The sequence below is a fragment of the Perca flavescens genome, chromosome 2, assembly GCF_004354835.1.
Source record: "Perca flavescens isolate YP-PL-M2 chromosome 2, PFLA_1.0, whole genome shotgun sequence".
In the NCBI taxonomy this organism is placed as follows: domain Eukaryota; kingdom Metazoa; phylum Chordata; class Actinopteri; order Perciformes; family Percidae; genus Perca; species Perca flavescens.
In genome coordinates this window covers 12,633,546-12,655,457 of record NC_041332.1, presented here as the reverse complement: position 1 = coordinate 12,655,457, position 21,912 = coordinate 12,633,546, and the positions used below count along the sequence as shown (strand labels likewise).

Below are 21,912 nucleotides of genomic sequence, written 5' to 3'. Positions count from 1 at the left end.
ACCAACACTTCATTTTCCTTTTCTATAATTTAGCCAAGTGGTTCATAAAAATTAAATTCCATGTTTACCAATATTACATAACAAAAATTCCATTTATTTACCAACATAACATGATTGCCTCTTATAAACATTTGTAATCCAGGAATTCATCTCAAAAAAGAAAGATCTCACAGTGCAGAAGTAAACTTGTATGCAGTTCAGCATACTGAACTGATGAAGTCGTTAAAGAAAATTAAGCGACATAAAGTGTCTCTAGAACGGTAAATGCTGAAGAACGAGGATATGTTTGAAGTCCCTTGTCTTTCATTCTGATGTCTGAATAAAAATTCAGACACACATTCATCTGCTGCTCTGCTCTCGACTCGGCTCAGTCTGGAGGAGAGGGGGCTGCGAACTCGGTGTTTGACAGGCACATCAGCGGGGAACCAGACCCAGCTGCAACCACCTGAAGGACAAAGAAATATTAATTTAAAAAAAACACGTCAGCTGTTGTTTGATAGGAGGTGTTTGATTTAATGTACACCTGAGAAGTAAAACCTACAGTTGGGTTCAGTTTGGATGTTACCAAATGTGTAAATGGTATTTGTAACCACTGATCAGGCCTGAGGGGAGACAAAAATATGACTCATCTCCTCTGACTATTTTAAACTCTATTAGTACTAGTGCTGAAAGGATTAGTCAATCAATTAGTTGACACGGAATATAAATAGAAAGCAATTAGGATTCATTGATTAATTTAAATTAAAGTGCCCATATTATGGAAAAATTTGGGATTTTGGGTGTTATTATTATTGTGTCTCTGGTGCTTCCACACACATACAAACTCAAAAAAAAAAAAAAAAATACATCCATGCTGTTTTGAGTGAGATACAGTTTCTGAATGTATCCTGCCATCAGTCTCCGGGTGAGCCGGTCAAAATCTGCACCGCTTTCTACTTCAGTAGCCGAGACGAGGTGGCTAACGCTAGCATGCTAGCTCGTTTTCAATGGCAAAACACTACTACAACAATGCTTCACCATAATCTACTTCCATGTGCCTGTTCTGCAGGTATTCCACGCAAAGTTGGAAGTGTGCCCTCGTTTCGAAGAAGTCTCTCGGCTAATCCTGCCTTGTACTAACTGAAGTTGGAGAAACAAACAGCTAGCTGATGTGATCCTTACCTAGCTACTGCCCATGTGCGCCTCCCAACAAAGATGGAACAGAAGTGAGATGTCTCACTCTGTAGCTAAAACAGAGAGCTCAACACACAGGGTGAAAAGAGGATCTGCAGCAATGTGCAGTACAACAAAAAGATGGTGTTTTTTGAAAATTAAATCATGTAAACCTATTCTGCTATAACCTCTAAATACAATTATGAACCTGAAAATGAGCATAATATGAGCACTTTAAATAGCCAAATTTGTTCTAACTTCTCACATTTGCGATGCACTGATCGAATACGATCAATAGGATCAGCACCGAGACTGTAGTTATTAAACACATAATTTATAGGCCAGATGTGACTGATCCACATTAAATAACATTTATTAGTTATTTCTTGTTCTTGTCTTGTTTTGTCAACAGTGTGGTTTCATAATAGCCTAGAAATCTAGACGCACCCTAGCGGCAGCAAATGTAATTTGCAGCCCGGTTCAGTCTAGCAACTCTCTGTTGGCTTGTGAGCTGGAAAAACCAAACTTAACATAATGACGGCAGAGTTGCGACGGTTCCGTGTGAATTCCCCGCTACTTGAAAACAAAGACGATGGCTGCCGCTGCTGGCGAACAGCGGCCTTTCAAATCGGCTTTGGCCGCGACTCTGGAAGACTTGGAGTTCAGCTTTTCTTTGAGAAAAGAACAAAGAACGGCACTGAAGTCATTCTTAAAAAAAGGAAAATGTGTTCGGAGTTTTGCCGACCGGATACGGCAAAAGTTTAATCTATCAACTAGCGTTGCTCTGGTTGGCTATGAGTGCAGGGGGAATTCGAAAGACAACCGTTTATCCCGCCCCTCGGATTGAGCCCTGCCAATGGTGAGTTCCCAGACCCAACATCTTGATGTGGGTCTGGCTGGTCAGGCTAGTTTCATAAACCTTCAAGAACCATATTTAAATAAATATTCCAAACAATCTTGGGAGTATGAACAAGCTATTTCACTGCTCCATATCCCCCAATAACATCAATACGGGTTTAATAAATTGGTATCTGTAGAATAAAAAGGAGTAATCAGTGCTCAGTAAATGGCTCATGCACAATGGTGTTAAAGGTAGCCGGTGGAGTTTTTCTATGGAGCAATGTGAAGCAGATGTGAAGCGCATGCAAGCAAACAGGCATCCCCTTGGTTTAACACTGTGCCCCTGATAGACAGCTGGTGGCACTAACGGGCCATAAAATTGAGCAATACAAGGCAGGGAGTAAGACGACTATTATCTGTCGTAAACGGCACACGTTGAATAAATAAAAAATGCACTTGACACACATTCACATGATGTGTTTAAGTGGACGAAAGTGAAAGCTCCGTGGGGTGCCTTTAAAAAGGAAAATAGATATGACCCACCGCTAATAAGAAAAAGACACTGCAGACTTTTCCTGTAAAAGTGGATTCTGATATAAACAAAAAAAACAAAAACAGGAGGAACAGCTGATGAGAGTTGTGCAACTTACAGCTGACACTGTTACAGGGCCTTCACTTGTGAAGAGTTGAGGAGAACATCCACTGGCCTGCCTACAGGAGGAGGAGATACAGAAAGTTAAATCAGCAGCACAACATTCAGCACCCATCATGAAGGATCGCCACGTGAGACAGAGAAACTTACAGTAGGTGCTGATCACCACATCAGGAGAGGACATGCAAAACAAGGCAGATCAGACAGATCAGATCCACAGCCGTTAGCCAACTGTTATCATCCAGTTTAAGTAGTATACAAGAGAAAACCTAATCTGAACTTCACTGCCTCAAAAGGGTTGTCTTGATTCTGTTGTAGCAAGTTATTAATTAAATATGACTCACTGGTCCCAGTACTCTGTTGAAGATGACTGAGTGGGAACAATGGCGCGAAGAAAGCTTAACCAATGTTCCCCATCTGACGGAGACAGAGAAACAAAGACAAGCCATGTTTGGTTCCTGCCACAAGGCGAGCCGTTTCATCTTCATTCACAAATACAGTAATGAGTTACTGACCACTATGGGCACTGGAGAGAAATGTACTGATGAGCGCGTCCTTGTGTTTGTATCTTGTGTTTCATGGGCACGTGCATGAGGACGCACATTCAATTCAATTTTGTTTGAAACTTGTGAAACATAAATTAGCAGTTATCTTGAGAAAGCCAGGGAGAAGAGAAAAAAAGGCTTTTACTGAGATGATTTGTAGATGATGATTTGTTGTTTTTATATGTCTTTTTATTTCATTCTAAATAAACTAACTATAGTGTCGTGTCATATCATAAAGGGAGTTATCTCAGGACACTTTACAGATTCAAATAATTTCACAAAGACCCAACAATTATCCGATCAACTCCTTTGATCATTGATAATCACTAAATTCTTTAATTAAGACAAATGCCAAAAGTTCAATGGCTACAGCTTTGGTTCTGATTCTAATTTGAATACTTTAAGTCTTCTATAATTATCTTATAATAATGATCTTTGGGTTTTGGACTTTTGACCAGATAAAACATTTGAAGACATTACCTCGGACCCATGTTATCACTATTCTCGGACATTGAGAAAATTACGATTGAGAAAATAAATGATAATGAAAATAATTGTTAGCTCTATTTCAATATAAGATGAAAATTATAAAAAAAAAAAAATAGCTTGAGTAGGGATTGTGTTTTTTTCAGCTGCATCATTCTGCTGGATTTGTTGTACAAATACTCAGTCCACTCACAATTATACAGTGAAGGGACTTCCCTCACTATGAATTTGACAATTGAGTACAGACTCCGGCTACACAGAGAACTTTAACCTGACAAGTTGAATTGTTATTGTGTCAAAATTATAAATTATTGGACTCAGTCCCAGATTCTGCCGTCGTACTGGCGGTCTCGGACACTTTTGCACGACCTGACTAAGACTTTTGATTGAGTACTGAAGCTTTTAGGGCAGTGATGCTGGCTGTGCCACAGACGTGAGGGGCTGCAAGTCGCTGCAGTTCCTACATGTTGCCACTAGATGTGACTAAATGGTGCAAATAACTTGTAAGTTATTTCAGTTGAGGAGAACCAAAGACATTTTTGCATTAAAGTGCTCATATTATGCTTTTAGGCTTTTTCCCTTTCCTTTATTGTGTTATATATCTTTTTTGTGCATGTTATAGGTTTACAAAGTGAAAAAGCCCAAAGTCCACCCCAAAGGGACTTCCCATCTCCAACAGAAAACACTGTTCACAAACTGCTCCAAACAGCTCTATTGTAGTCCAGCTTTTACTTCAGAGACAAACGTGCGTCACTTTGTAACACACGTTATAATGCTCGCCTAGCTGCTAGCGTGGCACGCCCTCATACTCTGCTTCTGACTGGCTAGTAGTCCTTCCCTAGCTACTGCACATGTGCGACTCCCAACAAAGATGGAACAGAAGTGAGATGTCTCACTCTGTAGCTAAAACAGAGAGCTCAACACACAGGGTGAAAGGAGAAGCTGCAGCAATGTGCAGTACAACAAAAATATGGTGTTTTTTGAAAATTAAAACATGTAAACCTATTCTGATATAACCTCTAAATACAATTATGAACCTGAAAATGAGCATAATATGAGCACTTTAAATAAATAATAAATCACTAATAGATTCTGTCTATTTTTGTACAATTCAACCCCAAAATATTGATGTTGAGGGTTTAGTGCATTGATTCATGATCAAGACAAGATGCCCACACACCTGTTGTGTTTTCCGTCTCCTGAGAGATCTCCTGTAAAAAGGAGCTGAGGCGTTCTGGGTTGGAGGATAAATTGAGCCACAGCCACGCGAGCGCCCAAGTGTTCTCCTGAGAGACAGAAATGTCATTGGATAAAACTGCGTGACAGTCAGCTCTTGCTACTAAATGTCTGCAAACAGGATGTGACATCAGGAGACTACCTTAAAAGTCTCGAGCACGGGGAGGGCCGGACTCAGAGGAGCTTTACAAATTCTCAAACCTAAAGCCCCTGTTACCAACAGCAACAAGGCCTGATCTGGGTACACCTGTAAACACAAACACATACACTGTATTAACAGTTTATAACGTTACCCACGCGCTAGGGGTGGGAAAAATAATCAATTCTTAGATGCATTGCGATTCTCTCTAGAACGATTCGAAGTTAATAATCTAAGAAAAAAAAAAGAAATGTGTTGATTTTTATTTAAAAGTTACTTATGTACAAATCGGTAAAACGGAGTGACTGAAAGAGGATGGGATAATGGACAACAACTTAGAGTTTAGGCAAGAGTGCAAAAAAAAATTAGGCAAAACACATATAGGCTGTTCATCTACTTTATCACATTACATCTGACCCCCTGATGTTTCATGTTCTAAGAAGCCAATTATCCACCTTTAAACATGACTGGGCCTCTGACATTGAAGATTACTGGGAGAGAAGGTGACTTTCACAAGCGTGTTTAAGGCTTAATGACTACAAACAAAAAGCTCAGTAGACAAAACATTTCATTAAAACGTGTGTGTGACGAATATATGTCAAAATCTAAGCTTTGTCTAGCTGCTTTGTCTAGGAAGGGATTAGCAAACTAAGATTTAAATGTATATTTTTTTAAATCACGTATGGAAATGTACATTCAAAAAATCCATGGATTTGAGTGTAAATATGGAGATCATAACAGACCTACCTTCTGAAAGAATCCCGGGATCAGTAAGTTCGTGCAGAACTGATCGTGCAGAATCGAATTCACAACATGCTTGGCTTCCTGAAGTCCAGACATGAAAGTCAGAAAATACGAAAACAACTACAGCCAAAAATAAATGGAAAAATTACCAAAACATTAACGAGCTGTTAATAAACAAGAAATACATACCTGTAGAAACTCTGAGCTCGGTTCTGGGAGAGCGGTGTGTGTGTTGACGACTGTGAGTAAACCGGTCCAGCAGTGAGACTGGATCAGAAAGGTAGCAGACGTACAATCACACATCAAAACCCTTTATTTATATAGCACATTCATGCACATGGGAGAGACTCAATGGGTTTGAATGAAAAGAAAAAGGCATTCACAAATCACTCTGTCACAACAAGCACACAGGGAAATGCTTCACTATTCAATGGCAGGAATAGCATGGAAAGACTACACTCATTAAAAACAGAAAAGGAAAATGGTTTTATTAAAAAGTCCTCAATATGCCATGCCAGTGAATAAAGATGGCTTTGAACAGATGACCTGAGAGGTCTGCGTAGCTCCTAGCATGTCCTACGCCTTCTGTGTACGTAAAAGACTATTCACATTGAGTGCTTTAAAAAATATAGAGCAAATCTTAAAAGATACAAGAAACCTTTAACATCAATTCTGTTTACTGGGAGCAGAGATGCTCAAAAGTCTGAGTCAAGTCTCATGATATGACCTAAAATCAAAATCCCAATGCACATTTTACCTCAATAACGATAAATAAAAAAATGTGTGATTAATTTTTTTTTGTCCTCATAGTTCATTGGCAAGGTTTGTACTGTAAATAGGCTCAAATATTGATGGTGAGATATTTTTTTATAATTCAAGTGCTTATTTTAAAATAATTGAAGGAAACACACAAAGCGGGGAACTATTATGGCTATTTATTGAAAAATATATAAAATTTAAATGAAAGCACACATTGCTTCAAATGAAAATGTCAAGTGGAAAAAAAGTCACATTTGCAGTGATATTAAGTCAGGTGTAACAGTCTCTTTATTAAAACTCCACAGCCTTCTAAAGAGGGAAGACCAGAGAGAAAGCCATTACTGTAGTCTGTTTAAGGCTACAAAACCCTGCACAAGTCGGATTTAGATTTTTTTCTAAGTGATAAAAAGCTGATGTTCTCATGTGTTGATTTGTTACCGAACAGTGACAAAGTAGACTTACGTCAGTGAAGACGGCAGAGCTGCATCTCTGAACCCTGAGAGCAAACTTCACCAGCGCAGCAGACGTCAGTGGCACAGCATCTAGAGAGAGGAGCAAGTTGGACTTCTTATGAGAAACTCAATAAAAAATAAAATAAAATAAGTGTTATAATTACAAATGTATAATTTATCTAGGTCGGACCTTTAATTGGCTCCCACGCTGCATCAGAACAGCAGAGCTCTTCTGGCCTCATGACGGCTAGCTTTGGTGCTGTTGCTGTTTTAAAGATGCGAAGATAAAAGAGGAAGAGATCTGGAGTAAAACGGGAGGCGGGGGCGTTCACTGAGGGGGACAAACTGTGCACGCTGGACGTAAAGTCCCCCTCCATGCACATGAAGTAAGGGAGGAGGTCTTGTACTGGCTGGAGGCTACCGGAGAAACAAAACACATACAGCAAGTTAACAACTTGTCACAAGTCATGTCTTAATCTAAATAATATGTTAATCTATGCCTGAGATTTTATTTTGAAAGGTCAAAGTTGTAATAACTACTACTTTTATTCTGAACCTTCATGTGCTTTGCTTTGGTTCTTAAATATACATGGAATAAAAAAAATGTAATTTTGAAGTATGAAGAACTATATTTTTAAATTTTTTGTCAACCAGTTCACTGAAACAAAGAAAACCCAATTAGTCAACCAAAACTGTAACATAATATTGTTAAAAAGGCTCCCCTCTATAAAAACTTGGCTGGTTATGGAAAGCCATTTTAAAATTATTAAAAATGTAGATGTGGAGGTGTGGAGGGAGTGTGGGGAGGAGGTGGTGGCTCAGGTGAGCAGGCAGGGAGGGACTGATTGTTACAGCTGCAGCGAGTTGTCTAATCATGCTCTCCCTTTAAAGCAGTAGTGAGCCGGAGCAAGCTCTTGATGGCTGACTGTGAGAGAGGAGACGTGGACACCGTGTGGTGGGCTGGACAGCGCAAGTTTTGCCATAGCGACCGAGAGCCTCAGGCCAAGTGGGAGCGAGGGAGCTCCAGACGGATTGTGGGACAATTTATTGCTGATGCGATCATCAAATAAAGAGCTTTGGCAAATATTCCTCCCTGTGTGTTTGTGGTTATCTGTGAACAGAGGTCTACAGCAGTGGAGCTGCTACAGTAGACTTTCTAAACAAATATTTACGAAGCTTCACAGTACATTTTCCATTTTCAGTCGGATTTATAATATTGTTTTTTAACCTGCACAAAATAACACATTCTATGCTGAGTGACTTTATTTGTCATCGCGCTCACGATATAAAAGTTCTGCTTAAGTCTATCACTGGCTTTAGACCCAATAGTCTCCAAGCTTTTAAATGCAATCAAATTGTTTTTTTCTTTTTTGTAGATTATTTTTGGGCCTTTTTAGGCCTTTATTTTCACAGGACAGATGAAGACATGAAAGGGGAGATAGAGGGGGAATGACATGCAGCAAGGGGCCGCAGGTCGGAGTCAAACCTGCAGCCGCTGCATCGAGGAGTAAACCTCTACATATGTGCACCTGCTCTACCAACTGAGCAAACCCGGCCAAACAATCTAATTTATTTAATAGATACCTTACTAGATATCAACAGTAGAGCTGAAGGCCGGTAAACTTGATGATGCGCCAGCTCAGGCATGTTTTTTTTGTAACGATAACACATTCTTTTGTGTAACTTATTATCATAACTAACATCTCCACACAGTTACTGCAATTTGGTCTATACCACATACAATTAACTGAGTGGTTGAGTAATTGATTAAATTTGACATTTTAAAACCTCACTTTTCTCTCCACGCTAACATTTTCATATTCCGTGTTGGAGGAATTCCATCAAAAGAGACCATCCTTGTTAAATACGGGATGAAATTAAACTTAAAAACACACAGCACTCACAGTTCAATATCATCAGTCTTGACGACTCGTATATAGCGACACAGTTCTCGGTACCTGCAGGAAGACATTAGAACACAGCCAGGTTTGGCTTCATTAACAGTTGTAAAAAGGAAAGAGCGTGCGTCTATAGGTTATAGAAGTGTGAAAGTGTGTGTTTGTGTATCCGTTTGGTACCTTTGCTGTCGCTGTAGTAGTTCTGTTCTCAGTAGAACTACAGAAATCTGTTCAGAAAGGACGTCCTTCTTGCCTTTGTCTTTGCGAACGCCCGACACGTTCTGACCCTTCAGCACAGACACCAGCAGGACATCATCCCAAGGACGAACACACAGGCTGAAGCACACACAAAGTTATATATATACACACACACACACACACACACACACACACACACACACACACACACACACACACACACACACACACACCTGTTCTTCATGTTCTTCAGCTCAGCAGGGAAACACAATCTCTTGTAAAAATCCTGCAGCTTGTGGATGAACTCTTGGGTAAAATCAGCCATCACCATCTGTCTCTGCACGGATGCTATTACCCTGAAAAACCCCATCACACACACGGAAGAAGGTCAACACACAAATTAAATCTGTAACAGACAGGCAACAGGGTTGTGAGTGTGTGTGTGTGTGTGTACCTCTGTAGTAACACCAGTTTGGCTTTAACAGCATTACTCATTGGAGACTGTAGGGGGACAGTCCTGTAGAGAATCATGGTAGCCAAAAAAAAAAAAAAAAAAAAAAAAAAAAAGAAAATAGTAAAAATTGTGAAGATAACCATTCAACTAGAAGAGAAAACGCTATGTTTTGTGTGTGTGTGTGTGTGTGTGTGTGTGTGTGTGTGTACCCTGAGACTTGAAAATGTCCAATAAAGTCCTCAGCAGCTCCAAGTCTCATGATGGCAGCAGCTCTGTGCTCCTGTTCATCTGCTGCGTTCAGGAACGATGAGACATAATCGTACACAGGTAGGTAACTGCAAAAAAGTAAAGAAAATCTAAATTGTTTTCACATGTTAACACTAGGGACTTTAAGGATAACGGTATTGTTTTAACATTCTGGACACTCTGCTCCATCGCTCACTCGTATAAGAGGACTTTCTGTCTGGAATTTTCCAACTCTACAATCTTTCCCTTCAGGAAGGAAGAGAACCGGTCAGAGAGCCCTTGTCTGAACCACTGCAGCATCGTCTCTGGACAAGAGAAAGACAAATCCAAGGGCAGAGAAATAACATCTAATTAGTCAAACAAGTGGTTCCGTCTGAGGTTTTCCAAACGTGAATGCGATGTCCACTTATTCGTGAGAGAGCGAGCACCTGCGTGTCGAAGGGGGGCATCTATTTCAGACAGAGTGAGATTGAAAGTCTTCAGTCCTCCCAGCAGCACGCAGTCTCGCAGGTGGTTCCAGAAGTTGCTCTTCTTGTGGCTGTTGCAGTGACACACACCTGTCTGACTCCACATTAAACACTGAAAACACACACACAGGACAACATTAATGCAGCTGTGAGTTTTTTTTCCTCTCTTAAATACAAAACTTGAAATTATCTTTATCTATAAATAAATGTGTTCATTTTGTCCAGAGCACAGCTGCTAACAATGCTCTTTTCAATTCCATCAATTTTTTATCCTCGAGCCGCGCCGAAAACACGTGCATGCTAGCATGCCGACGCCTATTTTTCACGCGACACGCAAGCGTGTTGGAGGCGTTTCCATTCAAAATAGAATAAGAAAAGATGTTTGTGGCATTTTGACACAAATACGTATCAATAAATGACATGTTGTTTGAAAGTCTCTAGGTTTTGACATAAATGCAGATATAAATGTAATTAAAAAAAATATTATTGATTTTCAAATACTGCACTTGTCAATACAGAACGAAATATTCTGTAGCCTATTTTGCCGTCAATACTGCCAACGTTATCTTTGCTGTAATCAAATCAGTATATATTTATGTTTAACATGAAGTATACTACTGCTTGAGTGCAGTAAATCAATGGGAAACATACATGTGTCCAGACAAGGCTAACAGCAGCAGTGCCACATCAGACAAGTTTTTGGTGTATAAAGAAAAAAATCCACGCAGCTGACACACAACAGAAACACCACGCTCACGCCACGCAGGCAGCGTGTGGCCAGCCTTAGACAGCTGGCTAAGTGGCTGTTCTAAAGCCAAACAATGTTTGCAGTAAAGGAAGGAAACACCTGACTTATAAACTAGGATGTTCCTTTAGAGATCACTCGACTGAAAGGTTAGTATAAACCTCCATGAGTGTCAACATCAACAAAAGAAGTTGTACAAAAGCCACTGTGTTGTATTTGTTTTACTGTTATAGTTATAACATTTCACCTCTTTAACTTTAAAGACGACAATTGACAAAAGCAATCAATCTTGTAAAATCCCTTTGTGTGTTTACACTGTGGATAATTCTCCTTGGTAAGCTAATCAGGCCGTATATACAGTTTATAGACCACGGCAACACATACCGATGACGCCAGCTTGTCGCAGATGTAGCAGAAACACTGATCGCACATCAGCTGGTTACCGGCCACAGGAGTGTTGATAATACAATCTGTAGCCCTGAGCAGGACAGAGGAGAAGGGATTACTTTTGATGGAGGGGCAACAAGCACTGAGTAATATTTTACTAAGTATGCGCGGCAATTTACTCACGTAAAAGTATGTATGGGACAGTCGTAGCGCGCATGAGGCAGCACCTCAGCGCGGCGGGAGAAGGTGACCACCAGGTCTTCATCCAGAGCAGTGGGAGATAAAACACAGTCTGAAACAGAAGAAGAGCAGCTGGTGACTACTTATAACATAAACCAGAGGTTCCTAAACTTCTCATGCCAAGGACCCCCAAACTGACACAAATCAGACCACCGACCCCCAAATTGATAAGATTTTTTTCCCAGGGTCCACCATCTGATAGAATTTTTGCTTTTAGAGGTTTTATTACAGAAAGCGTATGAAATCCATGATCAAAATAGTCATACATTGTGTCATTGTGTTACTTATGGATGGAATTATAGTGATCAGTTTTGTTAGACTGGGTAAACCCAGCCCGATCTGCCAGGGATTTGATTTTGCCCTGCAGCTCAGGCTGGAAACCTGTACGTTTATCTATCCTGCTTCCGTTACAAATTTGTGGGAACCAATCACAAACTGGTTTATCCACCTGGCGCACTATTGGCGGGTTTAACACGATGACAATAGAGAAGCGACCAGGCAGCTTTTTGTTTACATTCAACATGGCGGGCACTGAAGCGCAGCAACCCGTTGATGCCGCTGTCTCTTACGACGTCACCCGGATCGCTGGTCTGATTAGTTGAAGGTAGGGCTGTGCTCGATTGAAGAAATTCTTAGTTGACTAACACTCATTCAATTGTATTGACTAATCGATTAGTTGATTTAATCGACAGATCTGTAAATTTGAGTTTCTCCGCAAAGAGTCATGCAAAAGCACCACTTTAATTCTTGTGTTTACCAGCGATGTGCTCGTATGTTTCTTGGAAATAAGTCATTCAGCATGAAAAAAGCATCAAACATGACTAATCGACTAAAGACATGTAAGTTGACTAAGACCAAAACAACCGATTAGTCGACTAAGAGAGGGCAGCCCTAGTTGAAGGACTATCCAATTGCGTACAGAGTCATTTGAACTATGCCCGTTGATCACGCCTCTTGTGCAGTAGAAAGTACAGAGCAGACTCCCCAGACTAATGTTCAATCTTAAAAGATTGAGCTTGGTCTGGTGATAGCCAGACTACTGTTTTGTAGGACTAGATGTAAATGTCTCTTATTTGCAAACTTGAGACATACTGCTAAAAGACTCTGTTGGATGGTCAAGTAAGAGATGGCATCCTCTGGGTTATCAAGTGGCCATGCCTCTTTCACTGATGTTTCACTGATTGGCCCACAACGCCACCGAACGAGTGTTCAGCTGCGAAACCTGGCGTCCAGACTCAGCCCCTAGATGCCATCTACTCACTTGAGGGCCAAGGTGGAGTCCTTTCTTTCCCCTTTTTGCTTGGGACCCCCCTGGAACCTCCTCAAGGACCCTTGGGGGTCCCTGGACCTCACATTGAGAACCACTGACATAAACAACCCTGACATACAGGATGCTGGTGAGTAATGTAAACAGTTGTTACCACTCTTCTTCACGTCCTCCACCTCCACAATGAGAACCGAGGGATCACTGCATATTTCATCTTCATCACCACTCTTCTTCACGTCCTCCACCTCCACAATGAGAAGCGAGGGATCACTGCATATTTCATCTTCATCATCACTGAGGATGATGATGACTTCTCCAGCGTCCACCGATGTACACATCAGAAATGTCTAGCACATAAAAACCGGGAAAGAAAAGGCAATCATCAACTCCCATATGTATAGGCTACTACTAGGTGTAAAATGTTGGTATGGTCTTTGAGTGAGCGATCACTCACACATCAAACCCTTCATGTGTTATTCCCATAGACTGCAAATATTAACAGTCTATGGTTGTTCCTGACTGAAAGTTTACAGGCTGGTTTGTTAGGATTTTGGGAAAAGACCGGGCTCATATCAATCAAATGTACACGACATATCATCTGGATTGAATTTAGAAGTGTGTCTTGGCTGTGTTATTCTGTTATTAACTTTCATAAACAGACCACATAAGTTTTTATTCCTACTAAGAAGCGAACGTTAGCTAGCTTTACTCAAGGCAGAAACAGAACATGGACGAATACGTGTTAAAACAGTTAGTCAAACTGTGTCAACAGTTACTTATAACTACAAAGGATAGTGGCGTAAACCAATTAAAACACGTCTAAATACTTGTTATCTTTTATGAGCGAGTTATCTCACCTTTGTTGGCCGATCAAATAAAAGTAAATAAGTTGTTTTTGGCGCCGGTGTTCTCTAGTCTCAACGTCACCGGATACGACGCTTTTCACTTCTTCTTTGTCGGGTTTAATGGCGGTTGGCAAAACCAGTTTATAGGTGCATTACCGCCACTTAGTAGAAGAAGAATACATTCAGAAAATTAATACAAAAAATAAATATTTTTTGATAAGCCGGTTTCTTTCAGTAGTTGTTTAACTGGTTATTTCTTATTTTCTCCTTCTTACTGTTTCACTTTAATGCTAAGTACTATGCTGGAGTAATAATAATAATAAAAACTTTATTAAAAAACACCTTCATGTCAGCTAAGTTTCTCTCAAGTAACTGCATGAACAGGTATAAATATACATAACACCCTGCCCTAATATTTAATTATTTTTCGACTAATTTCTTCAAAACGTATTTTTGATCCTAAGATTATAACATGTTCTACTGGATCATCATCTATTTTACAATAATGAATCACCCAGAGATGGATGCTTTCCTATTTAAAAAGGCAAAGTTATCATTTTCCTTATCTTATTCATCCACATTACGTAACACTTATTTTCATGCCTCTTCTTAAAATATCAAATAATACGTCCATATTTTATTTCTGAAGAGATCCTTTCCACTGTTCTGTTGAAGCACAACAAGATCACGTTTAACTCTTCTTTTGAGGAAAATGTTACACAGATAATCCACTACTGACATATACGTTTCAGTTTTGTCCGGTTACATTTTAGTCTATGAAACTGTAAGGAAGCAACACTGTGATTTCAGTTTCAAGCAGTACTTTTAGATGTCATTATATACCACCATCAGATTCTGGTTGACTCTGCAAATTCACACTTTTCACAATAGACAGTAAAGTAATGAATAGTCGTTCTTTAAATTCATTTTTGTTTAAAGAAAGTCAGTTTTGAGAAAAAAAGGATTAAAAAAAATGATACACCTGATCTGACACTTTTTGAAAAATGACCCTTAAATTGTGGTTTCAAAATCACATAGAATGTAGGAGGCAACCAAGGTGAGGTTTAATTCATCAAGCATCATGTACTTGAATTTTACTTTAATTGCAATATATTTTACAATAACATTGATTTTTGTAGAAAAATGCATCTGCAATTAAGTTAACTGACTGAAGGTCCATGGGCTCCTTTGACCCAGAGTCCATCCGGGGTTACACAGCTGAACGCAAACAGACCAACGAAGGATCAAGGAGAGAAATGAAAGCTATTTTCTGGAGTGCTGTTACAGAGCAGCGGTGCTCGCCTTGTCCTTGTTACGAGAATTATATCTCCTTGCTGCTGCTCTCTGGTTTCTTTGGGTCTCTGTCAGTCCATCTGCTGCTTCTGTTTTCAGCACTTCAGTGTCCGTCTTAGACTGCAGCTCTGCCTGCTCGTCGTCAGTGCTCTGAGCAGGCATGTCTCTCAGCCACTGCTGGTAGTAACCACGGAAACCATCGATTTGGACCAGGTAGTTGTTTCTGGACTTGTACTGGGATTGATGGAAGGGAGGAAAGACAAGGGGGAGCAGGAGGAGATGGGCAACATAAAAAAATATGAATAAGTCAAGAAACCATTTATCTAAAGAATGACTTTAATCGTAGTGTTGGTTTTTTAAAGCTGATTTTTCTCTTGGGGGCAAAGGAATAAGATCAAAACCTCAGAGAAATTATGACCTTTAATTCATTATGTCTATGCATTAGAGTTGTCTCTTTACACAGTAGGATTTGGAGCATTCATTTAGAGTTCTGGCCACCTGGCAAGTCTGATATGAATTTATTTGGTCTCTTAAGCAGCTAAATGCTCCATTACATTCACTAGCTTGTCGCCAACAGTGTTTGTCTGATTTTTGGTGCTAGGTGCTGGTGGCGTACAGTGGGTTTATCAGAGCTTTTCCGCTGAAAACAACTGCCTGCTGGGGCTAAAAACAGAGCTGATGAGAGTGCAGTTTGGACTGTAGTTTAGAGGTGTTGTCACTGACATTTACACAAATAAAGCCTACGGTGCGTCAAACCATTCCCAGGACAAAATAAAAGCATCTGAACAGCTCAGTTAAAGCATGGCTCACACACACATCTAGACATTTTGACTGCCACAGCAAGAATACAGTTTTGGAAATGAGAAACCTCTGCAGTTCTTTTTTTTTTTTTACTTAATTGAAACCGATTTCCTTTATTTCCACTAAAGTTGTTGTGCCATGAAGATTACAGCAGTCTTTGGGGTTCTATGGTTGTGATCGGAATCTGCACCTACCTATCCACACAGGTATTTTTTGCTCAGGTATGAACTGTTTAGTTGGTGGTAGATACTGTACGTATTCTTACCTGGTTATAGTTGGGAGGATATTGTGAGGCAAACTCCAGCTGCCTGATGATGACCTCATTAGGCCACACCCCCATGCTGCTCATGCTTTTGAGCATTGTTTTAAGGTAGACGAAATCCAGTCTTTGAGTTGCTCGGCCAATTAGAGCAGAAAACACGTGGACGTTAGGCCTTAGTCCCGCCTCCTGTGAAAAACACGTGTAAAGATGAAGGAAAGATCTCTCAAGTCTGTTGTTGGATGCTCATTTAATTGTTTAGTTTTATAATAAAAAGGATTTTTTTGTGGTCTCTCCAATTTGTTGTTAAAGCACTTTGAGCTACACTCTCTGTATGCAATCAATAAAGTTTATTATTATTATTATTATTATTATTATTAAGTAGTCAAGTCAGTTGTATTTCCTATGACAATGCTACAATTCATCTTCATCTCTTAGTGCAGCTAAAACTCAGCACTTTCCATGTTCTCGGTGTTCACATCAACATAAGACAAAGCAGCGGTGACACAACATGGAAGACTTTTCTGTCTTTCATTATACAAATAAGACGTGAGATTTCACATCTTCTGACTTTTATATGTTTAGGGTTTCATCACCTCCATGTCCTTCAGCAGCTGCAGCCCGTCCTGCTGTCGCTCACAGCCTAATGCGAGGCTTCCGAATGTCTGTACATCCACGTTTACGTTGCGCTGTCGCATCACACTCAACACAGCCTAGAAAGAGAAGAAAAGTATCACAAATATGCACAGACTCTTTAAGGGTCGCTTCACCCGAAAAAAAAAACACCCATATTTTCACTATAGTGATGCAGATAGTATAGGTTAGGTTTAATTTGCCCAGGTTTTGTATTTGGTGTCTGGTGCTCACAGCATTGAAAAATAAAATAAAATAAAAACAATCAACAGAAAAATATATTTCCAGAAACTGTGTCTTTTGTTGCTCTGGGTGGACACACACTGTCAACAGTTTTCAAAAGGACAATTTTTTTCCAAAAGAAAGTCTTTGTTATGAAAACGGTTCACAGCAGATTATTAATGGGGTCACTGTTTCTTGTATTTGGGTGGAGGCAGAAACCTGGCCACATGGAACCAACACTACCCGCATGACTAGACAGTGCTAAAGGTAAGTGTCTGTACCTTTGCCTCCTCCAGGTCACCAGCTTTGGCTGCTCTGCGCATCACAGAGTTAAAGAACGCAACGTCAAGCTTCACTTTATGCTGCTTTGCAACCTTCAGCAGCATCTGCAGAGACTTGTAACCCGGCTCCATCGTGTCGGCCATCAGAGTCAGAGTTCTGAGGTCTGGACTAAGTCGGTTAGCTGCCATCTTCTCCAGGAAACCTTGAGCTCCTCCGATGAGGGCTAGCCTATCTGATGCTCCATCCATGGTGCCAAGGGAGACCACACTACCACTCTTACACTCAAAAAGGTCCAGTAAGTTAGGGGCTGTAGAATCACCAGCTAAAGCTGAAGGCAACAAAACAGTTTCTCTTTGTCTGACTGCTACCAAATGGGTTGAGTCTTGTCTGCTGTAGGTCTCTTCCTCTCTGCCGTCCTGCTGACTGTCACTGTGTGGATCAGGTTGGATAAACAGCTGCCTCTCCAGGACGTCAATGTCTATTAGATCCCTGTGTCCAGACCCAGATTTTTCGTGTGACACACGTTCCTTCTCGTACTTCGGGTCAGGCCTGAGCAGCACGTCAGTGGCCAGGGCAGGATCACCAATCCCACAATCCCTAGCGGTTCGCAAGAGAAGGTTATAGTTCTTTGAGTCTGGATGAATCCCTGACCTCAGCATTTGGCGCCAAACCTGAAACAGAAACAAAAGAGGTAAGGCACCTATTGACTGTGCCGTGCAATAACAATATATATTATATTATATATATTACCACTTCATTGTATTGTGTGAGTGGGGTCTCAGCTGCAATCTGGGTCAGTGTAAAGGGGCCTTAACTATCAAAAATATTCAATACTAATGTGGTTAGGTGGGTTTAAATCATGCATCTACCTGTAGAGCCAGTCTGAATCCAGTTTGTTTGTCCTTCAAACAGCCCATCAGCAGATAGTGAAACGTCTCCTGAGTTACAGCATGGCCGTTCTGCAGCATCTCCTGCAAACATACACAAACTCATTTAGAAATCTAACACAATTCAGTAAACCAACCTTCCAAACACGTATATACAAATTCCGGCCCATGCTGTACCCTGAGCGTGTGAATACAGGCTTGAAGGTGGTTGGTCATGGCGTGTGTCTTGAGAAGGGCGTGGTACGTGATGGTGCTGAGGGGGTAGTTTTTACGACGGAGTTCTTGCTCCAACTTCAACGCTTGCTGGAGGCCGGCTTGTTTGGATGGCGACTCCGCACAGGCATTGAACAGAGCGGTGTAGGTGGCATCTGCAGGCTCTAGACCTCGCTTTTTCATCTGCAACACACACACACACACACACACACACACACACACACACACACACACACACACACACACACACACACACACACACACACACACACACACACACACACACACACACACACACACACACACACACACACATTATTGCTTACCTTGAGATGTGTGTTTGTGTCAAAAAATGTACATCTGAAAAAGGTGTATATGAAAATGTGAAGATAATTAATGTACGCTAAAAGTACAACTTGGAAATGTAAACTAAAACTAGGACTGGGAATTGAAATAAATATAATACAATTTCAGGAAAACTCTGATATAATTGTAACTAAAAGTACTAACCTATGGGATATGAAGATGTTTTTACAATTCAACATAATAACATCACCACAAACTACAGCTTCCTTCTCTTAAAGGTCCCATGACATGGTGCTCTTTGGATGCTTTTATAAAGACCTTAGTGGTCCCCTAATACTGTATCTGAAGTCTCTTATATATAGGCCTTAGTGGTCCCCTAATACTGTATCTGAAGTCTCTTCTATATAGACCTTAGTGGTCCCCTAATACTGTATCTGAAGTCTCTTATACATAGGCCTTAGTGGTCCCCTAATACTGTATCTGAAGCTCTTTTATATAGGCCTTAGTGGTCCCCTAATACTGTATCTGAAGTCTCTTTCCCAAAATTCAGCCTTGGTGCAGAATTACAGCCACTAGAGCCAGTCCAACAATGAGCTTTCCTTAGGATGTGCCATTTCTGTGTCTGTAGCTATTGAGGAAGATTGAGGGGGGAGGGGGGGGCAAGGTGGAGGGTGGGGGTGTGGCCTTGACCATCTGCCACTTAGCTCGTTTGAAAGCCATGATGTCTCTCTCTCATGGGTGGGCCAAATTCTCTGGGCGGGCAAAGCAGAGAAAGGGGAGGTAACCTTGCTCCTTATGACCTCATAAGGAGCAAGATTCCAGATCGGCCCATCTGAGCTTTCATTTTCTCAAAGGCAGAGCAGGATACCCAGGGCTCGGTTTACACCTATCACCATTTCTAGCCACTGGACCATAGACAGGCTGGGGAAACTCATATTAATGTTAAAATACCTCATAAAGTGACATTTTCATGCCACGGGATCTTTAAACTGGTTTAACAAATTATTGTATTAGTTCAGCTAGTAAATCAATAATAATAAAAAAATAACACATATGGTTATGGCTTGAAAAATTCTATAAAACTCACTTTAAGATCTGGAACATTTGACATGTTGATGAAAATGCTACAGAACATACAAACACGATAAAAATGAATAAATAAAATATCCCTACATCATTGTAGAGCCTGAAGGCCTTTTTTAGTTGTCCAGCTCGACCACAGCCTCCTATCAGGATAGTGTAGTTGTACTCCACCGGCTGCAGCCTCTCTCCCTGCAGCATGTCTCTGCTGAACACATCCAAAGCCTCCTGCAGCTGGAAGAGGACACATAAAGTTTAGGATTATATACAGAAGGAGGTGAGAAGACAGACATATTAGCTCAAATGAACTCACCTTGTTGTCTTTGATCAGCTTTTTGCACTGTAAGAAGTACCAATACGGTGTGTTTGTTCTCCCGGGCCTCCTGCGAGGTTTCACCGGGTCTTCATCCTCGTCCACCTCCTCACGGTGCCGCAGATCCTGGATGTACGGGCTTGTTTTTCTAAAAGACCTCCTAGACGACATGTCGGTGGAAAGGGAGCCGAAGCTCTCCCGGTCTGGTGGGTCGCTCTCGGCTGGGGCTGAAGGGGAGGCCAGAGGGTCTGTACCCCCATGGGAAGCGGCGGATAGGGACACAGATCTGGCGGATAGCAGCTGCCAGGGGGTCGGTGCGAGGAGCCCTGGTGACCGGTGTCGTGACAAATCTTGTCCCCCTGTCAGATTCAGGGTTCTTGTCGAGTTCTTAACCGTTGAAAACCAGGACAAGTTAGCTACAGACACCGAGACTTTCCTCCCGTTTCGCACGCACGAACGAGCAACGGACGTCAACATATTTAGCAATTTAAGATAGTTAATTAACGTTACTTTTTCGTTATTTTGCTAGTGAAAGAGGTCATCTGCGTAGCTTCTGTTCTGTCATGTTGTGTGCGCACCACGATGTTTCAATCACAAAAACTAGACAAGACCTGAATAATAGATATCGAACAAAAGTTACAAAGCACCATTTCTGGTGATGTGGTCCCTAAAATGACTTAACAAGGGCATTAATGAAGTTTGAACATATCACGGTTTAACGGTTTAATTGTTGAAACGCTTAATCTCTCTGGATAGGATGGCCCGTTCCGATCGACTACATCGGTGATAGATTAGTATGCCTGCCTGTACTTCCATATGCCTGTGCCGTTGACTTCACATCTCTACGCCACTCCCCCGTTCTTAAACCAAACACATCAGGTATACAAGCATAGACAGTATATAAGAATATATATACAAGAGGTAACTCTGCCCTCAGGAAGATTCCTTTGGGCTTCAATCTTTGGAGAAATGAACTGGCAAAAAAATCTGGTTAATTGGTGACAAATTCTGTCTTAATAACAAAGTAAAAGAGGTTTCTTTTAAAATCTTACATAAAATATATCCAGTAAAAAGGACATTAAAGAGATTCAAACTTGATATTGAATATTCTTGTACTTTCTGTGAACTAGAAGAAGAAACAATGTCATTTATTCTCTCACTGTATGTATACTAAAACATGTGGGTAGATGTTCAACATCTTATAAGACAGAACACTGGGCAACCAATTCAATTTAAAGATAAAGATATTTTTATTTGTTTTGAAGGCAATGAGATGGACAATGATATTGTTTATTTTGTTCAATTAATCTTGTTATTGGGTAAATTCCACATTCACCATAAGAAATGGGCGGACTCCAAACCAAGCTTTGAGCACTTCTTTCAAGAACTGCACCAATATGGCAACACTATAAGAGACATTTAAAATAAGAAGGCAATTAAGATTGGAAGTGCGTTTGAAAAATTTCTCGTGTACCGGTGACACATTTGACTTAATATGTACTACACTTTTCTACCTATATTTTTCTCTGTATATGCACCTCTGGTATTGACTATTTGTATATGTACATACTGGCGATGTACCTATATTCTTTTCAATTGGTCAATATATATATATATATATATATATATATATATATATATATATATATATATATACATACATACATGAGTGATTTAAATCACTTACTGTATGTACGGAGGATTTGGGCCATATGTGAATAAAATTTATTTGACTTCTGAGTTTAAAATGTTATATGAGAAGTCAGAGTTCTGATTTTAATCTCAGAATTCTGACTTCTCAAATAACATTTTCACATATGGCCCTAATCCTCTTCCGTACCCATGTAAAAAAACAAATGTGTATTTCCAAA

At 40.5% G+C, this 21,912-nt stretch overlaps 2 protein-coding genes across 7 annotated transcripts; both read right to left on the bottom strand.

The window, feature by feature from the left end:
• Positions 1-73: 73 nt before the first annotated feature.
• On the bottom strand, positions 74-13,873 carry zgc:112980 (uncharacterized). Of its 6 annotated transcripts, XM_028592372.1 has the most exons (21): positions 13,765-13,873; positions 13,062-13,254; positions 11,584-11,692; positions 11,398-11,491; positions 10,230-10,380; positions 9,998-10,106; positions 9,765-9,890; positions 9,556-9,618; positions 9,335-9,457; positions 9,084-9,239; positions 8,910-8,963; positions 7,196-7,422; positions 7,016-7,095; positions 5,984-6,061; positions 5,798-5,875; positions 5,054-5,158; positions 4,856-4,961; positions 2,989-3,061; positions 2,795-2,802; positions 2,643-2,703; positions 356-445 (listed from the first exon to the last, which is right to left on the bottom strand). In XM_028592372.1, the coding sequence occupies exons 2-20, from the start codon at positions 13,243-13,245 to the stop codon at positions 2,654-2,656; spliced, it is 1,974 nt and encodes a 657-aa protein (XP_028448173.1). In that variant the 5' UTR covers positions 13,246-13,254; positions 13,765-13,873; the 3' UTR covers positions 356-445; positions 2,643-2,653. The 6 variants fall into 6 exon arrangements, with proteins under 6 accessions (XP_028448163.1, XP_028448173.1, XP_028448182.1 ...); XM_028592362.1 differs by lacking the exon at positions 2,795-2,802 and having other exon boundaries at positions 74-445; XM_028592381.1 differs by lacking the exon at positions 2,795-2,802 and having other exon boundaries at positions 2,643-2,699.
• A 937-nt stretch (positions 13,874-14,810) lies between these two features.
• On the bottom strand, positions 14,811-20,858 carry ptcd1 (pentatricopeptide repeat domain 1). Its single transcript, XM_028591223.1, has 8 exons — positions 20,042-20,858; positions 19,822-19,962; positions 18,307-18,525; positions 18,112-18,213; positions 17,242-17,913; positions 16,702-16,818; positions 16,112-16,294; positions 14,811-15,279 (listed from the first exon to the last, which is right to left on the bottom strand). The coding sequence occupies exons 1-8, from the start codon at positions 20,516-20,518 to the stop codon at positions 15,034-15,036; spliced, it is 2,157 nt and encodes a 718-aa protein (XP_028447024.1). The 5' UTR covers positions 20,519-20,858; the 3' UTR covers positions 14,811-15,033.
• Positions 20,859-21,912: the final 1,054 nt, after the last annotated feature.

What these genes read in the sequence shown, in the direction of transcription:
- zgc:112980 (XM_028592362.1), bottom strand. Translation starts at nt 13,245, where the DNA reads ATGTGTACATCGGTGGACGCTGGAGAAGTCATCATCATCCTCAGTGAT. An exon ending in GCGACAAGCTGGCGTCATCG is followed by an intron (nt 10,381 to 11,397) that starts GTATGTGTTGCC and finishes GTGTGTTTTCAG; the next exon opens with TGTTTAATGTGGAGTCAGAC. An exon ending in GCTCTGCCGTCTTCACTGAC is followed by an intron (nt 6,062 to 7,015) that starts GTAAGTCTACTT and finishes TTTCTGATCCAG; the next exon opens with TCTCACTGCTGGACCGGTTT.
- ptcd1 (XM_028591223.1), bottom strand. Translation starts at nt 20,518, where the DNA reads ATGTTGACGTCCGTTGCTCGTTCGTGCGTGCGAAACGGGAGGAAAGTC. An exon ending in GTGACCTGGAGGAGGCAAAG is followed by an intron (nt 16,819 to 17,241) that starts GTACAGACACTT and finishes TTCTCTTTCTAG; the next exon opens with GCTGTGTTGAGTGTGATGCG. An exon ending in AGCTGCTGAAGGACATGGAG is followed by an intron (nt 16,295 to 16,701) that starts GTGATGAAACCC and finishes TGTTTTTCACAG; the next exon opens with GAGGCGGGACTAAGGCCTAA.